Below are 26,494 nucleotides of genomic sequence, written 5' to 3'. Positions count from 1 at the left end.
GGGCTTCTAGACTGGAGTCCTTCGTAGCCCTACCTAAAGATGCCAGGGGCTGAACCTAGTTATACATGCAAAACATGTGCCCTATCACTGAGCTATGGCCCTTTTGTAGGTCGTAAAGGCTATTGAGACTATGTACACCAATGATTTGCGCACTCAAAAAAGCACTACACATAGGGGAACAGCACAACGGATGGGGATCTTTCAGAGCCTTTCCAGGGACTGAACTTGAGATGTTTCTGTAGGCAAAGCAAGTGTTCTGCCACTAAGCTACTGCCTGACCACAAGCAGTCGTGTTAGCAAGAGCAGCACACTGACCACAGGTTAGCAGGTTAACTATACAAAAATGATATCTCCTAAGGCAGCCTTTCTCAAACTCCCATCATCCCTAACTACCAGGACCAGTGGTCATGGATGATGGGAGTTGTAGTCCAACAACATTTATCCTATATAAAACATCCTATATAAAAGGATGTCACATAGAGGAGGGAGAAAGGTTGTTTTCTGCTGCTCCAGAGAAGCGGACACGGAGCAATGGATCCAAACTACAAGAAAGAAGATTCCACCTAAACATTAGGAAGAACTTCCTGACAGTAAGAGCTGTTCGACAGTGGAATTTGCTGCCAAGGAGTGTGGTGGAGTCTCCTTCTTTGGAGGTCTTTAAGCAGAGGCTTGACAACCATATGTCAGGAGTGCTCTGATGGTGTTTCCTGCTTGGCAGGGGGTTGGACTCGATGGCCCTTGTGGTCTCTTCCAACTCTATGATTCTATGATTTGGGGGCCCAAGTTTTAGAAAGGATTTCCTAATCCTTTGTTGTTGTTGTTGTTCTTACCAACTTAAACAATCTGGTGTCATCAGCAAACTTGGCTTACCTCACTGCTTCCCTTTAACTCTAAATCATTTGTGATTTAGAGTTACAAAGTCAATATTGATTCTTTGGGGACCTCACATCTCACACCCCTCCACTGTGAGAACTGTGCATTTAATCCTATTGTGCTAGAGCTTCCTGTTTTTGCAAAAATGAAGAACTTGAAACACGTCTATTGTGTTTGGGGTCTTAGGAAGACATCCATCCATTTCATCGCCAAATGCAGTGTTGCTCATCCCAAACTTTTGCTTACCTCCAGTAAAGCCTCTTTGCTTTTTTCATTCATTTCCTTGCTTTCATTTTTCCCTTTATTGGTCAAGTAGAAATTCTAATTAAAAACGCAAAGAAGGGTGATGATGATAAGGCAATGTCCATAAACTGGGAAGGTCACTAAACCTAAAACAACAGGTGTAAATAACAGGTGCTATACCTGTGTCTACCCAATTGCATTTCTCGTCAAAGTTCCATATAAAGTTTCCAGTCAGATAGCCAATCAGAGCTCTCAGGAGCAGTAGGTACCACTGTGTGCCTGTTCATTTGCCTAGCAAGCAAGCAGGTGGTGGCAGGAAGGAGCTGGGGGAGCAGCTGGTGACAACTATGATGAGAAAGTGAGGGCCTTGGACAAGTCAGATAGCCAATCAGAGCTCTCAGGAAGGTGTAAAAAATGGGTATTTTATTGGTAATTAAAAAAAACAACAACAAAAAAAAAACCTGCATGCTATTGCACATTTTCTATGCGAAATAATTTTCAGTGTGTGTATCCTCATTCATTAGAGTGGACTACTTGCTTCCTATGACCACGACTTCCATTATACAGTGGTACCTCGGGTTAAGTACTTAATTCGTTCCAGAGGTCCATACTTAACCTGAAACTGTTCTTAACCTGAAGCACCACTTTAGCTAATGGGGCCTCCTGCTGCTGCCGCGCTGCCGGAGCAAGATTTCTGTTCTCATCCTGAAGCAAAGTTCTTAACCTGAAGCACTATTTCTGGGTTAGCGGAGTCTGTAACCTGAAGCGTATGTAACCTGAGGTACCACTGTACAGACTATGATCGGAGAAGGCTGGTGAGGAATTTGGCAAAGAAGCGCAAGAGATGAGAAGTCTGAGTTAAACATGGAACAAATTTAAGTGACTTCACATGACCATTTTGAATATGAGTCTCCCCAATGGAAAGAGAGGGGAAGATATTTCTGTACATGAACAGTGTATTCATGATACATATGAAAGGCATTTACACTTCAGTCCTATGCCGACTTTCCAAGGAGTAAATCCTATACGCTATGCTGCCAAAGCCCAACCCTAATCACATTTACTTGGGAAAGTCCTTGAAATTTTAATGGGACTTAACTTCCAGGGAAGTACCATATACACAGAACAATCATGCTCTTCTTGGACACTGAGACTTGCACAGGAAACCAAAATTTCAGCGAGGCTTGTGCAGAAAACACATGCATTGCACCTAATGTCCCCTTCAAAGACGACCAAAGCTGTTTGCATTTGTTTATGTTTGCATATGCACGAACAAACCCAATTCTCATCTTGCTATTGTCACCATGGAACAAACTCAAAACAGCTGCTCACAACCTTTTTTTCTTTTTTTAAGAACTTCCTCTGGCTACAAGCAATTTATATTTGAGCATCTGGTATTTATTTAAAGGGGAAACAGACCACCCTGTATCTTTAACTCAGTTGCTATAGACCATATTTTGGTACTGGTAAACAAGAAGGATAATTGACAGGAGTTTTTGACAACAGCTTATGACCTTGCTTGTCAAACCCATATTAATACAGATGTGTTTTCTTCCCGTGTCTCATTTTGTAGCATTGCTATGCATTGTTGCTTATTTGATACTCTTCCATTGCTAAAAAGGGAAAACGCTTGCCATTCACCATCCTTCAATAAGCAGGCTGGGCCAATGGACGAGGCTGCATGTTATACAGGTGGATATATTGCCATGTGATCTCCTATAGACTACAGCACCACTGAAGAAGACCACACGTGTCTAAAATAAGTCTGTGGTTCCTTTCTGAAAATACTATGAGGAGAAATAGTCTCTGACAAGGCAGACACTACATGCTGCTTAGTTCTGTTTCAAATTGTACAACATAAAAATGCTAGTGAGCATTATATTGCATATACACGCACGCATGCAAAAGGGAGACTATAGATTCTTGTAAGCCACCTTGTTATGAGATATACTAATGGAGAGGGTATAAATATATTAAATAAAAAAATCTGTGTGAAAAGGAAGGTCGCTTAACAATTTTGTTGATTCTCCTGGGATTGTAACACAAACCTAAGTATTAGAAGTATAGCTTAAAAACTAAGGTTTAGTTTCTCTTTTCTACCGGCTTTCCCATTTAACAATAGGTAGTTGTTGGTTGGGAGCAAAAGGATCTCTGTTTCTGTGATTCCCATGGACAACTGTTTTTCATTATATGAAAACGTGATTCTCAAAACAAGCATTGTTCTTTTACTTTAACTAGAGAATTGCTAGTGGCCCTCAGAAAGAGTTTATGCCAAGATGTAACGTTAGGGCACCAACGGAAAATCTACTTATTCACCCAGGATTTTGGTTGAATCTTTGCCACGGCACTTTGTAAAAAGCTATTTAACTGTGCATGTGCTCTTGCGTGTTTTACTGATGGGAATATTTTGTTGCATTTTATCGGTATTGTAACCCACTGCATAATTTTATTGTGAAAAGCAGCAACAAAATTTATAAATAAATAAAACTATACATTTGTAAACCGATGCTTTATCGTGTTACTGATTATTGGTTAATTATCGGTTGTAGTCAACTAGCCTTTGCTCAGAGTAGATAGACCCACTGAAATTAATGGGCCTAAGTTGGTCACAGCCATTCAGTGGGCTTACTCTGAGTAAAAGTTAATTGAATACAAGTTTATGTGATTTTTATTTTTATTGGCGTTGTTCCCAGGTTTGGGATTATTTTACAATGAAAAGCAGGCAACGAATTTTATTTTTTAAAAAGCGGAATTTGATGTCCTTCTGCTGTTATTTTCCTTTACGTGCCATGGCAAGCATAAATTAGCTAGCCCATTTACTTATTCCAGGTCATCCTTCACCCACCAGTACACAGGAAGGTTGGTGCATAGTGATTGAGGCAGCTGTGTAGTAATTATCTGTATTTTCATTGTTGAGTGACTGCACCTGGCTCTTCCTTATTAACCACACAACGTCCAGCTAATTAACTGAAAGAGGAGTGGATTCCTTGGTCCATTGCTCTGCAGGCAGGCTGTACACCAAATGAAACTTTATCAAACACACACAATTAAGACTATGTTATCATAAGCAGTATGGGCTTCCAAGGTCACTATGCATCCCCCCTAAATGTGGGTTGGATGGTTTGGTTTTCTTATGCTTTCCAGGAATTTAAGTTTGCATCCTCATACAAAACCCCACGGTCACCCCAGTTCTAAAGTGAAGATGCATTAACTGGGATGCACTGATACAAATAATTACAGCAGCAGCAGCTTGTGTGAGATAAGTTTATTCTGCAATGCTGCTAAGCCAGGACTGGGAAACACTCCGATCTTCCCAAAGAGCAGTCCATTTGTCATAGCAGTCACTTTACAAAGTGAGTTAAATTTCACGTTATAAAGATATTTTGAGGATGTGAAGTTGCACGTACTAACGATGTTGCAGCTTCCGACACAAGCTTGTGACCATCCATTTTAATGAGTCGCTGGAGTAAAATGGAGCAAAGCCTTTTAACATGATTTCCCTGGGAAAATAAAACTAATTATCCCATGAACAGAGTGATTCCCAGAGCCCATGGCAAGCTGAATGAGTGAAGTGGGGCTCACCAAATGGATAAATCAAGAAATCCACCGAAATCTCCCTTTCCTTGTTGGATGCTAAAATGCACTCTGGTGTTACTTCAGTTTTGACCTTTAGTGATTATTCCCAAGAATGACTATTTAGTGTTTAGTAACCAATATTGTGCTCTGATACATAAGAAGCACAACTCAAGATCCCTTTGATATACCAAGACTGGACGCACCTTCAATCTTTGTCACTTGGGCTGCAGAGCAAATAAAATATCTAGTCATTACTGTATGAACTAAAATCTTACTATCCACCGGCTTGCCTAAGTTATGTTACTTTACCTGTGGGTTTTTAAACACAGCGTATTTTTCCTTTTTTTCCAAAAACAGAATCTTATTCTCAGTGTCCCGGGTCCAATGTGATAAGACTTCAATCACATTTTCATGGTCTTCAAAAAATCTTTCTAGGGAAACCCGAACCAGAAATGTTAAGACAGACAGATATATTACACACATGCTCCGTCATCAGAGCACATTCCTATATTTAAATATAGTAAAATGGTTCAAAAGGATGTGGGTGGTGCTGTGGTCTAAACCACTGAGTCTCTTGGGCTTGCCGATCAGAAGGTCGGCGGTTCGAATCCCTGCGACGGGGTGAGCTCCCGTTGCTCGGTCCCTGCTCCTGCCAACCTAGCAGTTCGAAAGCACACCAAGTCCAAGTAGATAAATAGGTACTGCTCCGGTGGGAAGGTAAATGGGGTTTCAATGCGCTCCTCTGGTTTCGGCGTTCTGTTGCGCCAGAAGCGGCTTAGTCATGCTGGCCACATGACCCAGAAAAACTGTTTGCGGACAAACACTGGCTGCCTCGGCCTGTAAAGCGAGAAAGCGCCACAAACCCAGAGTCGTTTGTGACTGGACTTAACTTTCAGGGGTCCTTTACCTTTACATTTTAAAAATGGTTCAAAGCAATTGCTTATCCATAATACTCAGACCCCAAGAGCCATGATAGACTAGACCATACGAAAGCATCTTTGCCAAATCAGAAAAACTTCCCAGATTTTCTTTTTTTCCAGTTTGTAAAAATTTGCAAAGGAATTCCCTAGATTTCACTAGGTACTTTGATGTTTCAGACTTTTTCTTTTAACACTCCCCTGCATGTATATATTTATATATCCTTACATATAATAAACATGTAAGGCTGTCGTGATGCAGCAGTTTGCTACCTACAGGTACTACAGCGTTATGACAAACTGGGCTCTTAGAACTGCTTGGTCATGGCACCAGCATTGGAGGGTGATAAGCAGGCAACCAGAGATTGAGGTGGGCAGACCCAGATGGGTGAGCAGGCAGATGGGCAGCCCAGGTGAAGTGTAAGGAAAGCGGGGAAGTGGGATGGCTTTGACAAGGAGTAAAGGGAGGGGGCAAAGGGAGGCACCGCCCCTAGTATGTGACACACACCATTAGTAGAGAGAAGACACACCAAAACTAGGAGCTCAGATCTGTCAGACACAAACAAGAACCCACCAAAAGGAAGAGATGGGCACTGGATGACAACGGCAAAATGTTGCCTGATGTGGCATCACCAAAACGCTTTCTAGTAAAGCTCTAAAAATATAGCGTAAGAAGATCCAAAATCTTTGCAACGTACCTATTTGTAGCTCTGGGTATATTTCATAAAGGCACCAGTCCACATTACAATCGCAGTGGGTTTTTTCAAAGAGATTGTCCAATACATCACGTGCCTCTTGCCGTTCATCCACCATCAGGGATTTCGTACTGTTATCATTCATGTGCACCTTGACAACAAGCTGCAGAGAGAATAATAGACGAGGCAGTTAATTTGAATGTGGACCAAAAGGCTACTGTGGTCAAGAATCTGCCTGGGCTGATCAGAGAGATCATTGCTGATTCAAATCCATTATGTATCAGAAAATTGGACCTGGGGGTGGGGTGGGAGGACATAATATGTCTTGGGAACACTACCAAGTCAACAGCTCTACTTCCCTGCCCCTTTCCAAGACAGAATTCATGTTTTGAGTAAAGAGTAACTGAAATGTCATGTAAATATACAGATTGTTTCTCTAAAACATTATTAAACATACAGTTTGCATGATAGCAGAGTTGCCAACATTTTTACCTGCTCTTGCTCCTACATCTTTAACAGCATCAGCTTCAGCCAAAATTAGGAGGTTTTAATGCATAGCTCCCTCTCATTAAAAGCTCCTTTTCCTGGTGGTAGCAAATCAGGCTACTATTAAAGATACAGAAGCAGGCTGGACTAGTTTTCTCCTCATCAGCCGGCAACATTATATAGTATCCCTGAAATTATTATTATTTTCTTTCATTTCCTGTGTGGTTTATTTTTAGAACCTTCTCAGAGGAGGCCATAATATTGGGTGGGTTAATATAAAATGAAGGAACAACAAACCCATCAGATCAGACTTAATCTAGAATCCAGTTATAACTTGCTGGAAATTCAGCACCTAATCTCATTTTATATTGACTTCGGGGATAAAAACACCCTACCAGATCTTCTGGTCTCTGCTTGAGAGATTCGTTAATTGGTGACTATTTCTGACGACCCGCATGGCTGACTACACAGGTCTAGGATTGGCAGAGACTGTGCAGAAGAAAGGGCTATGTCTAAGAGAATATAGTACCTGCCTTTCACCAGGACAGAATCTCACTTGTATATTAAAGCATTCTGTCGGAAGAAATAGGAAGCCATTGTTCAGGTACGCACCAATTCAGGGGTAACTCACCTTTCTGCATTAGAGACACTGAACCTTTAATGGTTTTGCAGACATGGGAATTTGGGCACCTCCAGCTTTTCAAAGCCCTCCAATACTCTGCCCCCAAAAAACTGCATTTGCTGAGATACCTCCAGCTGCACAACAATGAAAGGAGCAGGTGCTCTAATGTGGTCTAGTGGTTAGAGTGTTAGCAATAAAGGTCTAAATCCTCATTCCGCTATGAAGCAAACTGGGCTATTCTGGACTAGTTATTCTCTCGCTCTCAGCCAGACCTACCTTTTGACTTTATAATAGCTACAAAGGCTATGCATTCCCCCCCATGTTAAGCAATTTTTTCACATGTTAAGCAATTGGCATATGTTGTTCATGTTTGTGTTTACTACGATCAGCTACAATGGTTTTCAATTATTACTGGGTCTTGGTAAAACAGAGGTTCCTATCTACTACTTCCTGATCAAAACGTTTGTTTCCACAAAGTGAAAAGAGAAGTGTTCACTGGAAGGAGACTTGAGACTTCCTAAATAATCACAGTCCTACTATCTGTCTGCATCTAAGAAAATAAAAAAGTCAGTCCCTTGCCAGGAAATGTTACTTTAGTTCTGCTAATTCTAATTATAAGATCTCTGCACGAACAGCTCTGGCAGTGCAGTGTTGAATTTTGCTCAAACTATAAAAAGCAAGGAGCATTGAGAAACTAACTGTATTCTTTCCAAATCCCTCCACTTTAGCAACTTGTACTTTGGTACTTGTGCAGAATATTTGTTTGTTTACACTATCATAATTCTTGTTATACTGTCATAATTCTTTGAGAAGAAAACGTAAAGGGTAGTGGAAATAATGCCAGGCCAATATTTGGGATTGCCCAGAAATATGGTGATAGCATTTTTACATTCTACTCCAGAGGGAAAGCCCTATAACAGATTTGGGGAGAATTGCGCAAATGGAAATCCATTTAGTGTAGCGCCTTGGCGCTACACTAAATAAAACCCAAAGGCTTAAGACTCTCAATTACTCTTCTATTTAGCAAAAGCGTGTGTCTGTGCAGTACTGCTAACCTTCCCCATCCACCTGCAGCCCTCACAGCACGGAAACCATTCACAAGGCTCCTCCAACCTTAGGAGCAGATTTTTTTGGGTAGGTGGGTGGGTGCACAGGGAGTTTTTGGAGAAGTCGTGGGGCAAGTAGTGGGCCAGAACTCTGGAGCCTGTCATTGTTGCTGCTTACCTGGACCATAGTGGAGCAGGGCAGGGCGGCAGCAAAGTGTGCAGGCATGCTGGCTGAGTCAATTTGCTGTCCTGTCCGTGAGCCCATGCAGCCCCAACCTCACTGCCACCAAGTCCCATATCCACTTAAACAGCAGCAATGCGGATGTCAGGCTCCATGGCTCTACTCGACTACACATGCCATTACAGCTGCAGGAGGAGGCTGACCATTCAGATTTCATAAACTGACTTCTCTGTTGTGTTCACTGAAGAGGCTAGGATCTAAGCCAAGGTGACATATTTTTACATCTCATGGAAAGAGAAGCTATTTTTGTTTCTTTAAAAAGTCATTATCAGTCCTTAGGGCTACAGTTCCCATTTTACATGATAACACTACTGTTCTAATGGATTGTTATCAAACTATTTGTTTTTTTTAATTGTTTTGTGTATATTTTATTGCTACTGTCCTTTAACTGTTCTGGAATAAATATTTATGAAGGGTGGCATAAAAAAAAGTCTTCAGTAAATAGAAGTGGAATAGCCACAGCCTGGTGGAAAACAGGTATGACCTGAGTCTGGTTTGTGATCTGGACATCTTGGCAAATCATCCAATCAACAGGCTAACAAAATGGAGGGGAAAGTACATGAAACAAGCCAATACTTGACTGTATAAAATGGTTTAAAATCGTAAGGTTTGACTGTCAATACTTTTGCAAAAATAAAATAAAATAGAGAATGCTACCTTTTTAACTTTGGCTTCCTTCAGTTTTTCTAATGCAAGCTTAATCTTGTCAGCTTTTGCTTGCGCCTCTTGTTCTTCCTGAAAGAAGAAAGATTGTAAAGCCCCTTTGAAAGACACCACACCCCAGTAAGAAGCATTCTATCCCCTTTGCATTTCATGAACATTTTCATTTTCTTCTCTCTTTTAAATTTTAATTTTGGGTGCTTTCTGCTCCAGCATGGGTTTGCATAGCATCCCATTATGTCGAATACCACTGTTCTAGTTGGTTGGTTTCTTCTTCTTTTTGCGGACCGCCATAATTAATAATAATAATAATAATAATAATAATAATAATAATAATAATAAATTTATACCATGCCCATCTGGCTGAGTTTCCCCAGCCACTCTGGGCGTCTTCCAATCAAGTGTTAAAAACAATACAGCATTAAATATTAAAAACTTCCCTAAACAGGGCTGCCTTCAGATGTCTTAATTTCGAACATTAAGGCCGTCACACAAGAACATAAGAAGAGACCAGCATCCTGTTCTCACAGAGCCCAACCAGATGCCTGCGGGAAACCAGCAAGCAGCATTTGACCTCAAGAGTACTCTGCCCTTCTGCGAATTCCAGCAACTGGTGTTCAGAAGCAGGGCATGACCTTTGATAGCTTTCTCCTCCATCAATTTGTGTAATCCTCTTTCAAAACCATCCAGGTTGGCGACCACCACAATCCAGCCTGGATAGCTCAGCTGGTTAGAGCAGGGTGCTGAAGACACCAAGGCTGCAGGTGTAATCCTTGAAAGGGACAGCTGCAGATTCCTCCATTGCAAGGGGTTGGACTAAATGGTCCGCGGGTTCCTTCCAACTCTACAATTGTATGAGTTCCTTAGTTTAACTATGTGCTGCATAAATAAGTACTGCTGTTTTCCGTGTATAAGACGATGTTTTTTATTCTAAAAGAATGTTAAAATTTGGGGGTCGTCTTATACATGGATAGTGCAAAGGGTGGACGGGCAATTGGTTGTAGCCGCGAGCCAGAGATTGTCAGCAGCGATTTGGCGTGTGATTGGTGGCTGCGACAAGGGCTGCTGTTGATTGGCTTCTGCTGCGGCAACTTTGTGGGCGACTGGTGGCTGGTGAGAGATTTTTTGCAATCCCCGCCCCCAAAGCCCCACAACTCTGGGCAACCCCCCCATTTCCTTAATTTGGAGTCCCCCAAAATAGGGGTTGTCTTATACATGGGGGGATGTTATAAACCGGAAAATACAGTTGTTGTTTTTTAATCTGTCCTGAGTCTTCCAACATTTATTATGGCTATATGTTGCCTCCAATATCAGAGGTAGTAGCTCTCTGAATAGGAGCAGGAAAGTGCTATCCCACTCATGTCCTGCTGGACTCAATAGGTCTTTGGTCTAATTCAAGGATGATATGTTCTTACATCCATTCGTTGAAGTTTCTTGCCCTGCTGAAGATGCAAACTCAGTTTTAGCTTAACATTTCAATTTATACAGAAAAGTAGTCTGCCTCTTCAGCAGGAAAACTTCCATATTATTCACCTCTCTGCTTCGTGATCTCAGGCAAAACCAGAAAGACAAAGGGGACGTAGTAGCTCTCTGGACTAAAGAACCACTATACTTCTCCACATGGGGCTGTCTCAACATGAAATACCTGATATTATGTTTTCTGGCCAAGAGAAACTTTCTGGGTAGTTGGATTGTTCTAAAACAGAAGGGCTTTTCGTTTTGCTATTCTAGGTTCTCTCTTTTGGTGCTATGGAAAACAACTGCAGAATCGTTAAAGCAGCTTTGCTAACCTGGTGCCCTCCACCAGGTGACCACTCTCATTATAGGCTCGCTATGGCTGATGGAACTTGCTGTCCAAAGTATATGGAGGACACCAGGCTGGCGAAGGGCTACATTAAAACAAGAGCCTAGCAGAGTTTTGAAATGAGATTCTGTCAGTGTTTGAAAAAGAAAAGGTTCTGACCTCCTTTGCCTGGTCCTCGGACCCTAGTTGGCACAAAGAGTCCTTGAGAAAGAGTACTTTGCAGAATGCTGCTTTTATTCTAAAAAAAGTCTTCTCCAACCATGACCGACAGCTTTATATATATCAAACGCAACCAGCTACCAACCAACCCACACCACATACAATCAATGACCACTCTATATATACAGGCATACGTAGGTGAAAGGTTGCATGCGTCATGCTGGCTTTGCCAATTCATTGTAGGCAGCTGACTCATGCTGACTCAGTTCCTTTCGTATTAAAGAAACAGTGCCTAATTTTAAGCCGTGACAGATTCTGCTCACCTGAGTGCGTGGTTCAGGAGGCTGGGTTGGAGCCGGTGGTGGTGGAGGAGGAAAACCAAAGGTTAGTTCTGGAGGAGGTGGCGGCAAATCATCCTCAACCTGGGTAACGGCAATATTTGGGAAACTTGACTGGGCATAAGTGGCGACAGGGGCATTTGCTGGAGCCTGAGTTTTGGCGGCATCTTTCTGTTCTTGGAATGCGGCTTTCTCCACTTCACTTATGTCTGCTACAAGATCAGACATTAGAGCATCCAAATCGGTATCTTCCAATGCGTTTAAGGATTCTGTTAAGGGGGGGGGGGAATACAAGATATCTCAGGCATCATTTCAGTACTGATCTTGAGCAACTTGCTCGGCTAGTGTGAGTAGATGCTGTTCCACAGATTATAATAAGGATGGCTTCTAGCCAAGGAGGTGACAGAGGCAAGTTTTAAAAAGAGCACCTGGGAATACTGTACTAGAGGAATTTACATCTGAGTATTAAAAGCCAGGCTAAGATTTGCATAGAGAAATGAAATATAATAACCTGAGTACCATAGTCCAAAGCAAATTATAGCTCTGGTAAAATTTACAGGATCGCTTTTTTGAAAGAAAGAGAAAGCTTAACCTTTCATTGTTTCAAGAGTTAGACCAAAGTCATTTTACACATTCAAAAGTAATGAATTGTTTCAAAAGAGAAAAGTGTCCATTTAGCTTTTTGCTAAATACTGTTTCCCCCCTCCCTCCACAAACAGATCATAGTAATACAAAATACAAATACTCACCATTTAAATCTTTAAAACCAACTGCAAAACTAAATTCCTCATTGGCTGCTTTGCTGGACGGAGGTGGGAGTGTTTCTACTCCCAAACTCTGATGAAGAAAGGGGGGAAATATCACCGTCAATGGAAACAGTCATGGTAGAAACGTTATTCAAGGTATCCTAAGACCAGAAACTTATCTACTGGGCAGGTTATTCTCTAAAGAAAGAGGTTTGCTTTGTGATTGGGAGTGTAGTCTTAACATTGCTTTCTCCAGAATAACTTACCCCATCTTTGACATCAAACACATTTGAAGGCTGCTTCATATGTCATGGGGGAAATGAGTTTTGAGTTGTTTATTTATCATGTATTCGGTGTGAACACCATAAGGGGGACAGGAAACTTTTGACTATAAGCCATTCTCCCCCTCCCCGCTTCCACAGCTGGGTTCAACCATCCCCCCAACTCCCCAAGTCACTAACAAAACACAAGCAAGTGAAATGTCATGCATTTCGCATACTATCTAGTTTGTCTTAAGGCAAAAAAATAAAAAATAAAAATGTAAGATCCATGATTGGACCTCCTGATATTGATATATCTTTTTAAAAGCAACAGCTTAAGTTGCCAGGGCACTTGCAGGGTTTAAAAAATCCTTTCCCCTGTGCTGTTTCCCTGATTAAACCACCTTCCACAAAAGAGATGTTTGTTTCCCCAGCAAGACAAATAGCAGCTTAGAGGGCAGGTGGGGAGACAAAACTGGGGAAACTGTGATGGTGGCCACTGTCACAAAGCAGACTCAGTGTCAATATCTACATAGAAAAGGTTATTTATTAGTTTTCAAGCTATTCTATCTTCTCATTTACACCTAATCCATTATTAAGAAGCCAGAAACTTAATATAGTGGTACCTCTGGTTACATACATAATTCGTTCCGGAGGTCCGTTCTTAACCTGAAACTGTTCTTAACCTGAAGCACCACTTTAGCTAATGGGGCCTCCTGCTGCTGCCGCGCCACGCGATTTCTGTTCTCATCCTGAAGCAAAGTTCTTAACCCGAGGTACTATTTCTGGGTTAGCGGAGTCTGTAACCTGAAGCGTATGTAACCCGAGGTGCCACTGTAGTGAATTGGGGTTACTGTTCTGATAGCCAACACTCTGCCATTAAATCATAATGTTACAAGTTCGTCGGGTGCCTGGACTCCCCTTCTAATTCTGAGGTGCTAGATATTTATTCTTGCATGTAAAAATACAAGTCAGGATGAGTCATTAGCTGGGAAAATGGAAGTGGCTCAGTGCTGCCGCCCTCCCCCCCCCCACCAAAGGTCAGTTAGTTCGAAAGACAAAAGGAAAGTTTAGGATGGAGTTTTTGCAGTGATGTTGTAGTCTGGAAAAGATCAGCAAGCTGGAGAGGGGGGTCAGAGCCACATTTTGGAGCATGTTTGATTTTCTCTTTTGAATCCAGGAGTGTGCCTATGGGAGAAGCAAGGCCCTTTTGGAGTGGCAATGCTCTGAACCCCTCCATGGCAGGCTCAGGTTATATATATCTGTGTCCATAAACCCTATGCCATAAAGACACCACAGTCTCCCCTGTGCCTCATTTCCAAAGGAAACATGAACCTTGGGTAGGAGCCTGGAGCCCTGGAATTTTGCGCTGCAGTGGAGGTCGTGGTGATACGAACAATATTTTATTTTATTTTATTGGTTTGCAAGCTCCTTCCAGCAGAATTCCTAATCTACAGAGTAAAATACAACTGACGGAACCTATCTGAACACCATAAAAAAAAAATCAGAAATAAAGCTTTATGCCAAGGGACTCATATATAAAAACCGAAGTGGCAGGTTAAGTGCTTCAAGTTACACTTTCAAAATTTATGTAATTTGTGCCATAGATTCTTATTTTGCTACGTTGCCAGCATTCCGCTGAAGTCTAAAGGCCAACTTGACATTACAAAGGATATATGCGACCCATTTCCCAGAGGTTTCTTTTTCTAAAGGAAAAGCAGCCGCAGGACTCAGCAATCAGAAGCAGAAGAGAGGTGGGCCAGGGAGGGAATTAAACTCCCCTACAGGAAGGAAAGTAGTTTGGTGGGGGGCTGGAAGAAGGGTTTAACAGACAAATGGCTGAAAATGAAATACACAAGGTCCCCTGTATACGGGTCTCCCCACCCCCCACAAGAGGGAAAGCAGAATTTAGTGAGCAAATATGTGCTCCAACGACATAGTAACCTGTTTCTGCTATACAATCCCCCATTCCCACATAATGCATGCAGGGATAATTATACAGTCGTACCTTGGAAGTCAAACAGAATCCGTTCCAGAAGTCCATTTGACTCAAAACGTTCAAAAACTAAAGCATGGCTTCTGTTTGGCTTCAGGAAGCTCCTGCAGCCAATTATAAGCCGTGGAAGCCCTGTCGGACGTTCGGCTTCCAAAAATAGTTCACAAACTGGAACAGTCACTTCCGGGTTTGCGAAGTTCAGGAGCCACAACGTTCGGGAACTAAGCTGTTTGACTTACAAGGTATGACTGTAGTGTCCTTTCTTTTTAAAAAATGTTGATAGGTATGCTGGTCTAGCACAACAGGCATTGTGATGTTTTGCTTCAGCTGCAAAAAGTCTCTCGCGACTGGTACTGGTTATTTCATGGGCAACATGGGGGCAGAAGATGAGGAATCAATCTCGGTATGTTGAAATAATTATATTTAGTAAGAAAGAACAACGATGAATGGAGACAGGAAGAAGGATTCTTTATTCCTTCTGTTTTACTTTCTTTTACCAATTCTCCAAATCAGCTAAGAAAGTATAACTTACCTGTGTCAGCAAATCCATTTCCCCCAATAAATCGCTGAACATCTGATCTATATCTTCACATGTTTCCTCCATCTGAAAAACAAAAATCAGGCAAGGGTGAGAGCAGGGAGCCTCAGTGCCTACCAAAAACGTCACAAACTTCTGCAACATAAAAGGGATGCCCTCAAGTTTCATTCTTTTACTACTAACTGTAGCTTTTCTCCTATTATTATTATTACTGAAATAAACCATTTCATTTTCAAAGCATTTTGATAAGACTAGTTTTCTCAGATATAGCCCCCCTCTAAGGCAGGTCACTGATCACCTATACTGGTCTTGCAGTGTCTTTTTCCTACTCCAAAGAAGTAATATCCTACTTACTCAGAAGTCATCCTGATTTGCTCACACAAAGCTTACATCGAAACTAGATTTTATTTAGTCTTTATTGAACATTTGTTTGTAGAAAGGTTATAAATCAATGAGCGCTCATCCTAATTAGCATGTGGGGTGTTTATATGTCTTCCTTTAAATCATTCATTCATTCCACACTTTTCAGTGTATTTCTTAGTCACTTTCCTAACAGCAAAAATCCCATTTATTTTTTAAAGTAGGCAACAGATCACTTAAGGCCATTCTAATTGCACAAACCTAAATTTCCCAGTACGCTTGAATCCCTCCCACAAAATGCTGACAATCTGAAGGCACCCCAGCGTCAGAGTTCAGTAAAGCATGTCCTGGAGTAATTCCAGCCCTTTCCTTTTGATCCAACATGACTTCATTGGCCATTGGAGAAGTTTGATTCATTGGAGACCACCGCCCAAACAGTGTATGGAGAAATTTCCACAGAATATTCAATCTTTTCAATTCACCTCTGATGCTTACACTATTATGTCAAAGAAATAAAAGTTAGCTTGCTGCCTGCTTTGTGGAGCGTACCCTTTCCAGCCAACGTGCCTTGCTCAAAACAGTAACAAATGAGCAAAATGATCTCCTAGAAGGCAAGGAATACAGCAAAGGCAAGGAATACTAAAGCACCGAAGAAAGCACACACCAGACACATGATTGTGATGGGGAAGATTGCATAAGTCATAACCTTGTTACTGTTACATGTGAGAATGACTCAATATACAGCCGGGTGGAAACTCGGTAGCAGGCAAATGGCTGAACCCATTCCTGACTCCCCTCCCCCCAATAAAATTTAGCCAATTCCAAACTAATTCCCATTTCTCTTAGGGCTATCACTCAAAGAAATCTTAGCCATACACACACACACACACACACACACACACACACACAGTGGTACCTTGGGTTAAGTACTTGATTCGTTCCAGAGGTCCGTTCTTAACCTGAAACTGTTCTTAACTTGAGGCACCACTTTAGCTAATGGGGCCTCCCGCTGCTGCCGTGCCACTGGAGCAGGATTTCTGTTCTCATCCTGAAGCAAAGTTCTTAACCTGAAGCACTATTTCTGGGTTAGCGGAGTCTGTAACCTGAAGTGTATGTAACCCGAGGTACCACTGTGTGTGTGTGTGTGTGTGTGTGTATTTCTGTAGCAAAAAAGCACTCTCACTTTCTTTGTAAATAAGGTGCAAAAGTGGCCTGGTTCACACTTTACACAAGGTCAGACTGTGAACAAGCAAATGCACAATTCTGGGGACAGAATTGCAGGTGCTTTGCTCCTGACTCATTCCAGCACCTACCATGCTGCTTTGTAATCTAGCGGTAGTTACAGACTTGGCTTCCTGGTGTATCTGGCCATGCATGATACATGTGATCAAATGACAGTCAACTCTCATTATTTCACACCCCCCCTCCCCACTGAAGACTTTGTAAAATGAAAAGAAAAAGAGGAAGTTAATGTCGGCATGCAAAATTCATAGCAAATACAGTCAAACCTCGGCTCCCGAAGGCTGAAAGCCTGGAAGTAAATGCTCCAGTTTAATGTTTTTTCGGAAGCCGAACATCTGATGCGGCTTCTGCTGAGTGCAGGAAGCTCTTGCAACCAATCGGAAGCCGTGATTCGGTTGTCCAACGTTTTGGAAGCTGAACGGGCTTCCGGAACGGATTATGTTTGACACCTGAGATTTGACTGTAGTTTTATCACCTGTTCTTATTCATCATTAACCACACACACATTTCAGGAGTGTGGCTGAGTTGGTTTATTTAAAAAGAATTCAAAAAGTATCCAGGAAAACAAGTTCAGGCTTGAATCCCAAACAAGTCCCTCTTGAAATCAAATGGACTTCAAAATAAACATGAATCAGGACAGGACTCAGAATAATTCCATGCTGCAAGGAAAAAACACCCCTGCTTGATGAATGGTAGCTATTTATTCAACACTCTGCAATTGAGGATTCTAATTAGCTTCTCCTAGCCAACAGCTTTTTAACGCATTGCCAATTGTGAAGAAAAATTAACCAGTCTCTGATTAATAGGGAGCAGAATCACCCCGTTCTCTCCTGGATAGAAACAACCTCAGCCATGAGTTTATGACTATTGCCCCTGTAACAAGAATGTTTTTGCAGCACAGCCCCCACACGCCTCCGATTACCATAAATGAGCAGTAGGCGAAGGAACAGGCCAATGATCTGCGCTGATACAGTAATTGCCAGGGAGAGAAAGAGCCACCAAGGCCCCGCTAGGCATAGCTGACTAATATGCAGTTTAAGCTGTTTAATATTTATGAGATAAATATGAGGCTATCAGTTGGGCAGCTCCGTTCTAAGAGGCTGCTTAAATTTAGCAGCATAACTGAAGTTTTGCACCACTGCGGCTAAAACGGCGTCCTCCTCTTGCCAGCTAGGCTGCTCGTTGCCTGTCAGAACCAGTCACGTTTCACCGAAATCCCCCAAATTACCAGGAATATGATGCACTGCACAGTGTCTCAAAAATTGGCACGGAAACATTCAGCAAGCCTTTGGGACCGCCCCCCTGTCTCCGTTTCTGTCTCTGCTGGGTAAGTGTTCACAGGCTAGTAAATTCCTGTTAGTACCAGAAATTGGGTCAAGTACTATAGCCCTGTAAGAGAATGGACAGACTCTAAGCACTGGTGCTTGATTCCTATAAGCCAATAAAATGGCCCAATGCAGTAACTTGTGGAAACATGCTATAATAATCATATTCTATAATGCACATATTAGGCTTGGCCTTGGTTTCTTTAATAGAATTTTCCCATTCTCCAAATCCACACTAGAGGAGACAGTCCTACCTCTGAACTACTACATCCCACACTTTTGCCTTTGCCTGGAAAGGTGTTTACAAAAAAAAAAAAAAAAGACATACAGTGGTACCTTGGTTCTCAAACTTAATCCGTTCTGGAAGTCTGTTCCAAAACCAAAGCGTTCCAAAACCAAGGCGTGCTTTCCCATAGAAAGTAATGCAAAATGGATTAATCTGTTCCAGACTTTTAAAAACAACCCCTAAAACAGCCATTTAACATGACTTTTATTATCTAACAAGACCACTGATCCATAAAATGAAATCAATAAATAATGTGCAGTCACACATTCAATCAATCAGTAGCTGAACTGGGTTCCACACAGTCACAAAAAACAAAAACTGATCTCAAAATCAATAGCAAAATCAGACAGACCTCAGCACAGAAGTGTGGTTCTCAAAATGGAAGTGTGGCACTCAAATCAGAAGCATAACACTCAAAACGGAGCATGTTTGACTTCCAGAAAGAGTTTGCAAACCAGAACACTTACTTCTGGGTTTGCAGTGTTTGGGTTTTAAGTTGTTTGAGTACCAAGGCGTTTGAGAACCAAGGTATACCACTGCAGATGCAGTCATACATGCTAAGGTACTAATGGTAGCAAAGTGCTGAGGAACTGATAGAACTGATAGAACTAACATTCTTCTTCTCCAAATGACCACAGCACTCCACAGCATGGCACACATACAGAATTTGCTTCTTGTACATATAGATCACCAATATTTTTAAAAATTCCTCCAGAATTTGGAGCATGGCGCTTGGCTCAATCTCATGCAATAGGACAGGAACCAACCATGTTCCAAACCAGCCTTTGCCAACTTGGAAGGCTGGAATCCAAAATATCTGGAAGGCACTAGATTTGGTGAAGGCTGTTTTAAACTGAGATGAGTTTTAAACAATGCGGGAGCATTTCCAGATAATCACACCATAGCATACTTAACCTAAAGGTTTGTTAAGTCACAATGAATAATCAGCAGGATTACTGAAGTACAGAAAGTGCAGTACTATACATCTGAAAGCTAGCGTGAAAAATGCGTCTCCACTTTCTAACACTACTTCAAGGTATTCATTGTTAAATTTATGCTAGGATATACTTTATGGCACTCGTGGGTGTGATTTAGTGAGACAAAAACAATTGATTTTATGATTTAGTGAGACAAAAAAATTGTTTCATTTCATAAACATTCATCGCATTGATTCTTATCAAATAAACACCACTTATCACATAAGATAAATACAAAACAGATGGACCATCAGCAACTGTAATTTCTGGCACACCAAAACTGATTAGCATGACATCAAATAAAAGCATGCCCTTCAGGCAGGTTGGTTTTATAGATATTTGGGGATTGTTATTTGTATTAAATGGCAACATGAGCTTCGAAGTTTATTTGTAATAGGGGAATTTGATAATGTGGCATGTTGCCTGCTTTCCTAGATCTTGTTTATTAATAACATGTAACAATGCCTTGAATGTGATATTGTTTTTACAAGACTAACGTTGTGGATTATGCCCCTGTTCCACTGAAGGAATTAGATAAATCTGACGAACTGGAGCTGTGAAGCAGCAGCAGGTCGGGGCAGGGAGCGAACATTGTACAGTATAGTTTCCTTTTTAATCTGCTTGATGGGAGACAAGATACAAGAAAGCAAAGGTTCATCTAGGCAACAGCTCCCAGTCCTTCTGATCTGGCACCACGGCACACAACAAAGAGTGTGGGAACAGAAAAGTACCTTGTCCCCAGAGAAGCCATGCTATTAGTATGGAGAGAGCCAAACAGCTAGTCCTGCTGCAGTCTTTATTAACAATGGTGATCATCAGCAACCATTATGGACTGAAGCATCTTGAATATTTACCCTGTGGGAGATCAGTAAGTGCTGAAGCTGCTCTTGATCCTCAACATGAGGTCTCCCTGGATGAGCCCTTAGTAGTATTACTGAAGTACTCTTGTCTGCCATTACAATGGCTACATTAGCATGAATGCAAATCTGTTTCTCAACAGCGAGCCACCCAATTTGTGCAATGCCATGGTCTATTACACACCCAGTCTGCATTGTAGATGGGTGCAGTGGTAGTGGGGTGTGTGTGTTTTGTCTCCTGTTGAGGTGCTGTTGACAATGAATAGGCATACAGTGGTGCCTCGCAAGACGAAATTAATTCGTTCCACGAGTCTTTTCGTCTTGCGATGTTTTTCATCTTGCGAAGCACGGTCAGTCGCAACTGCACCTCTTCAAGCGGTTTTAAGAAAAAGGAAACAAACTCGCAAGACGTTTTCGTCTTGCGAAGCAAGCCCATAGGGAAAATCGTCTTGCGAAGCAACTCAAAAAACGAAAAACTCTTTCGTCTTGCGAGTTTTTCGTCTTCCAAGGCATTCGTCTTGCGAGGTACCACTGTATGCCACTTTTTCCTTCGTTCAAGCCGGTTGCATTCTATTTTGAAATCTTTCACCCTCCAACAGTGTTGATTCTACCACAGTACAGATGGGGAAACGTGTGCCCATCCAGGCATTGTTGAATAGCTCCCACCATCCCTCATTGTTGGCCATGGTCACTGGGGCTGATGGAAGTTGCTGTTAGCTGGGAGGCTAGTCACCGCTGAATAGTAAGAACAGACTTGCTCTGTCCAGGCTCCAAATTCTGTTCAAAGAACTGGAAGTGGGAGTCATTTCAAGAAAAGGGGTGCAGAATTTCACACATACAGGAAGGAGGGTTTTTCTTCTTTCTGAACATTACTGCCAGGAAGAATTCTGGATTGTTGACAGAGCTAGAAAAATATTTCAAAATCTGAGGTGAGGTAATACCCAATGAGCAGCACTGGGAGTGGCAATTTCAAGAGTGATAGTTGAAACCTGACCACAGAACCACACTGCATTCTATTAAAAGCAAAAACCCATCTATTTATTTAACAGAATTTGTAGACTGTTTAATTCTAAAATGGAACATCTTTAAAGCAGTTTACATAAAATAGTGTGAATAGTTACGAAATTACAGATAAAATCAACAAATCAACACACACACACACACACACACAAAATTATCAAAAACATTAGTAATGCCACTAATATTAAAGTAATTTGAAAACAAGTATGCATAAAATTGCATGTCTGGGTAGACTTGACAAACGTGGTCAAGTAGGCACATCTGAGTCAAAGGTGATCCTTCAAGTGAACTGGTCTCAAGCTGTTGAGGTTTTTATATACCAATAACAACACTTTGAACCTGGACCAGTTACAGGTCGGCACCAAGTTCAGATCTCTGAGCAGAGGTGGAATATGTTGACAGAATCTGACTCTTGTCAGCAATTGTGCTGCAGCATTCTGCACTAGCTACAGTTTCCTGCTCAACTGCAAGGGAAGCCCCACATAGAATGCAATGCAGTACTGTACAGTGGTACCTCAGGTTACATATGCTTCAGGTTACATACGCTTCAGGTTACAGACTCCGCTAACCCAGAAATAGTGCTTCAGGTTAAGAACTTTGCTTCAGGATAAGAACAGAAATCGTGCTCTGGCGGCGTGGCGGCAGCAGGAGGCCCCATTAGCTAAAGTGGTGCTTCAAGTTAAGAACAGTTTCAGGTTAAGAACGGACCTCTGGAACGAATTAAGTACTTAACCCGAGGTACTACTGTAATCCATTCTTGAAGTTACCAATGCCTGATATAATGCAATCAAGCTATCCCAGACCAGTAACAGTCGCAACTGCTGCTACAGCTGAAGCCGACACATTATTTCACTAATGTGCCACAGTACAGAAGTGTCTTTAAAAAAAGGAAGTGGTTCTCTACTAAGTATCTCAGTGACTCAAGTTTCTGACTGTTAATGAGTAAACAGGTTTAAATCTTTGAACAATTCGTAACAGGAAAAACTAAAGGTCATTTTAAGTTTTGACAGAAAGCCTGAAAAAATCAGAGGAGGGGATACTTTTTCAAAACGAATAGGGGTGGTGCATGAACAGTGCATATCAGACTGCTTTTATTTAAACAAAAGGGTATGAAAAAAATAGTAATAATAATACAGCCACATCAAGGAAGATGCTTCTAATGGAGGCAGAAAAGACTACTCTTTTCCACATTAACTTTTATCCCATAGGGGTGGGGAATACCTGGCCTGCTAGCCTAAATAGGTCCAGCATGGGTCCTATTTAGCCCATGAGGCCATTTCCCCACCTGCCCCACACCCTGATGTCATACATGATATTAGGATTGGGGCAGCTAGGGACATGGCCTGTCAGTACACAGGTGTCAACCTTGAAGTGTGCTCCAAATTGTGCATTGGCAAGGAAGGCTTCCTGTCCTGCTAATCGGCTGACTGACACGGAGCTGGGATTGGCTGAACAACTGGGGAACAGGACAATACAGCTGGCCCCTGCCCAAAGTGGGGATATGGCAAACTCCAATGGGCTAAACCTCCTATCACTTCAAGCCTTGTGGGGAACTTGATCACACAGTGGATCCCTGCAGGAAGCAGGCTTGGAGTCACTTCCTATCGGCTGATAGGTGGCAAGTCTAGCCTTACTTTGCTAGGCTGTCCCTATGCACCACAACTTGCAATGGTTCAAAGGAAAAACTGGTCCTCTGGTGCCATAGTAATATCAGGTGATTGAAAGGCGATGGGGCACCACCCACCTGCCGATGTGGCACACTGGGATTGGGGGAAACTAGGAGTCTAGCAATTCTTAAGAATAGGCAGTTTCCTTCTTTTTCTTCTTCTTTGGCCATCACTCGTAGTCAAGTAAGATTGTCTTCCATAAACACGGTTTTAACAATGAGTCCGTAAGTGACTGTGGAGGCCAATTCTGGATCCACACGTCCTTCCACAGTGGGGACATTGGTTTCCAGGCAGGAGTTAATCACGGTGTGGATTTGCCAAGCATGGCTTCCTCTTAGCACGTTTCTCCCTTGCGTCCTGAGTTCGAGTGTCTTCAAAGCCCATGACACCTTTGGTAAAGGCTGTTCTCCAACTGGAGCGCTCGCAGGCCAGTGTTTCCCAGTTGGCAGTGTTTATACTACATTTTTTTAGATTTGCCTTGAGACAGTCTTTAAACCTCTTTTGTTGACCACCAGCATTACGCTTTCCATTTTTAAGTTCAGAATAGAGTAGTTGCTTTGGAAGACGATCATCAGGCATCCGCACAACATGACCAGTCCAACAAAGCTGATGTTGAAGAATCATTGCTTCAACACTGGTGATCTTTGCTTCTTCCAGTACACTGATATTAGTTTGCCTGTCTTCCCAAGTGATGTGTAACATTTTTCAGAGACACTGTTGATGAAACCTTCTGAGGAGTTGGAGATGGTGTTTATAAGTGGTCCATGTTTCACAATGATATAGTAAGGTTGGTAGTACAATAGCTTTGTAAACAAGCATTTTGGTTTCCCTGCGAATGTCCCAGTCCTCAAACACTCTGTACTTCAATCAGGAGAAAGCCACACTCGCAGAGCTCTTCACCTTTAATAGGCAGATTCACAGTGCAGGTGAATGATTATTGATACACAGTTTTATACTACGAATACAATTAATTGACACGGCCAAAGTTATGACCTATAGTTGTGAAGTGTTAAGGAGCAGGAAAAAAAGGGCTGCTCCCCTTTCCTTCCACCCTACATGGACTTTGTCTCCATGTAAAAGGGGGGGGGTCCAAAAGGGGGGGTCCAAAAGGAAACTTTGTACAACATTGCATTTGAAATGTGTTGCAAGAATTTATTTGAACACCAAAGCACATGGATGAAGCTGCTGGTCATGCAGTAACTGCCTGAACCTCATATTTCCCCCTACACACATTTAATTTATTATAGCAAGCGACATTAATGAAAACCTTAGCAAGATGAACAGACCAACATAAAGTGTAAGATATCCAGTTATCCAGCGTAGTAATGCTGCAAACTTATAAACACTTACAAAGGACTAAGTCCCACTGAACACAATGGGACTTATTTCTAAGTAAACATGCAGAGGATTGTGCTGTAAAGCAACTAATTTTAAAAGGGAGGCAGGGGGCTTAATTTAACTCCATGATTTAACTGCCAAGATTTACCAAACAGATTCATCCAATTTATTTTTTAAAAATCATAAAAGTTTTTGCATAGAATGAAATGGAAAGTGATGTCACTGGCTTAACAAAAAACAAATTATTAAAATGCCTACTGTTCAATAAGCAAAGCAAAGACTATCTGAATGGCCGTGCAGTAAATAACCCTTGGCTATATTCCCCACACATTAATAAGAATACAAACTATGAAACTTTTTAACGGGTACACAATTATTGATAATGCTCCATAACAGATATACAGGAAGCCTCATTATCGAATATTGATTTTTCTTCCTTAACTGTTATTTAAGCACCAATAAATTAGCAAAACTATTCAATTCATTTGCAAATATCACCTGTGCTGAGGGGGTAACTACATGTCATGTGTTTTGCAGCTCCAAAGCCTTTTTTTTTTAAAGGAAAGCAGCTGGCAAATTGAAAAAGAGAAAAAGGGAACAGAAAAAGGGTTAACCACCACTCCCCCTTAGTGCTTATCCACTCAAAATTACTGGCACCAAAGCTGTTTTCTTTTCAGATTACTCTATTATACCAGTTTACGCATAACATGCAGTTAGCTCCTGATATTGCAGCTGTAGCTGCTTTGCCCCAGCAGGAACAGCATAGCAAAATTATTAATTAGCTTTACATGGGATTAACTGAGCAAAAAAAACCCCTAAATCTTGTGATTCAGGAGGCCTGCACGTGACTGATAAGAGAGGCATGGGAGAGAATATTCAGCAGTTTCTGCACTGAAATTTTGCCATATTCAACTATCTTAAAGGAACAGTTATCTATAGTCTGGAGGGTATTCTAATTCAGAGCAGCGCAGCATCCAATGGCAGCACAAAGCACCTCTGCAGTCAGTGCTGTAAAACAACAGGCTTGCCCCAACATCTGTTTTAACGTTTCTGTGTGCTTCCTGTTCGATAGGGGTGGGGGAAGGACTGAAGAAACACCTTCAGTTAAGTTTAATTAGCAATACTTATATTTAAAATGAACCATAGCTGTATAAATAAAGTAATTAAAAGAACAGTTCAGGTAGGAAACAATCACTCAGGAAGACAATGCATAGCTGTTTTTTCATAATCAGAAATCATGTAAGGCAGAAATAGCCTCCCAACATTGTGGACTACAATTCCCATCATCCCTGACCATTGCCAGGTTGACTGGGGCTGATGGTAGTTGGAGTCCACAGCATTTGGAAGGCAACTTATTTGCTATTCCTTTATCCCTGCTCTTGCCCTCCATGTGTTCATAGGCTGCTGTAGTAACTCTCTTGCCATCTAAATGGTGTGCAAGTAAATGCCTATCCACTGTTTTCACTTGTAGCTAATAACCTAGCAGTAGTAGTATTAGTAGTAGTAGTATTTAAATCTATATACTGCCCTTCATCCTAAGCTCACAGGGTAGTTTACAGTATAAAGTTGTTTTAAAATACACTGCTTACTCTAGAGCACTCCCCCCACAATTTTAACCTATGGCAAATTTCGGTTTACCTCTTGTCTGTGTAATCTAATCAAAGTGGATGCAGATTAAGAGGTTGCCCCTTTAGGATTGCAGAGCTATGTGTTCAAAGCAATGTCCTTCCATCTGCCACTTCCCAGAGTTTGCTTCTAGCCCAAGGACCAAAGAAGGCAAAACAAAAAACAAAAATGATTCTCCTTCTAAGATGTTTATCCTCTCTCTTTGAAGTAAAAGTTCACATTGTTGTTGTTTAACCATTAAAAAGTTATGCCTCTCCCTTTGATTGGTAGACAGGATCCTCCCACACCCCTCCTGCGGCTCACTGGATCAACGGTTAGTTAACTGCTCTCATCAGTTCTCCCCGCAGGGAGCCTCAAATCCTCACCGGTGCACTAAACAGTGCAAAGTCTTATCTTGAAATGCAGCCTTTATTCCCTGAGATCTGACAGAAGGAAGGGGAGGGAGGGCAAATGCAGCTGGTGGGGGGGGGAGTCCTTTTATGTAACTGTCCTTGCGTGAAAGTATAAAGCACACATCCTCAGCATGATGAACTGCGTAGGGTTTTGCAGTCAGGAGGACTCACAATGACCGGTGATTACCTTCATTAAAGCCACTT

At 41.8% G+C, this 26,494-nt stretch overlaps 1 protein-coding gene across 2 annotated transcripts in view; it reads right to left on the bottom strand.

Annotated features, from left to right (window-relative positions):
* Window positions 1-26,494, bottom strand: part of APBB1IP (amyloid beta precursor protein binding family B member 1 interacting protein) — a 52,043-nt gene that overhangs the window by 14,044 nt on the left and 11,505 nt on the right. The window contains exons 1-8 of one of the 2 annotated variants that reach the window (XM_083579606.1): window positions 25,911-26,055; window positions 15,195-15,266; window positions 12,410-12,497; window positions 11,646-11,929; window positions 9,357-9,434; window positions 6,308-6,467; window positions 5,002-5,123; window positions 1,120-1,194 (exon numbers count right to left, since the gene is read on the bottom strand). In XM_083579606.1, coding sequence (XP_083435732.1) covers window positions 1,120-1,194; window positions 5,002-5,123; window positions 6,308-6,467; window positions 9,357-9,434; window positions 11,646-11,929; window positions 12,410-12,497; window positions 15,195-15,266 — 879 coding nt within the window. In that variant the 5' untranslated portion in view covers window positions 25,911-26,055. Of the gene's footprint in view, window positions 1-1,119; window positions 1,195-5,001; window positions 5,124-6,307; window positions 6,468-9,356; window positions 9,435-11,645; window positions 11,930-12,409; window positions 12,498-15,194; window positions 15,267-25,910; window positions 26,056-26,494 lie in introns of those variants that run through there. The other variant, XM_083579605.1, reaches the window with a different exon arrangement.

Source organism: Podarcis filfolensis (genome assembly GCF_964270895.1).
Source record: "Podarcis filfolensis genome assembly, chromosome: 12".
Lineage (NCBI taxonomy): Eukaryota > Metazoa > Chordata > Lepidosauria > Squamata > Lacertidae > Podarcis > Podarcis filfolensis.
The sequence above is the reverse complement of the archived record's forward strand: the minus strand, read 5'-3'. Positions and strand labels throughout refer to the sequence as shown.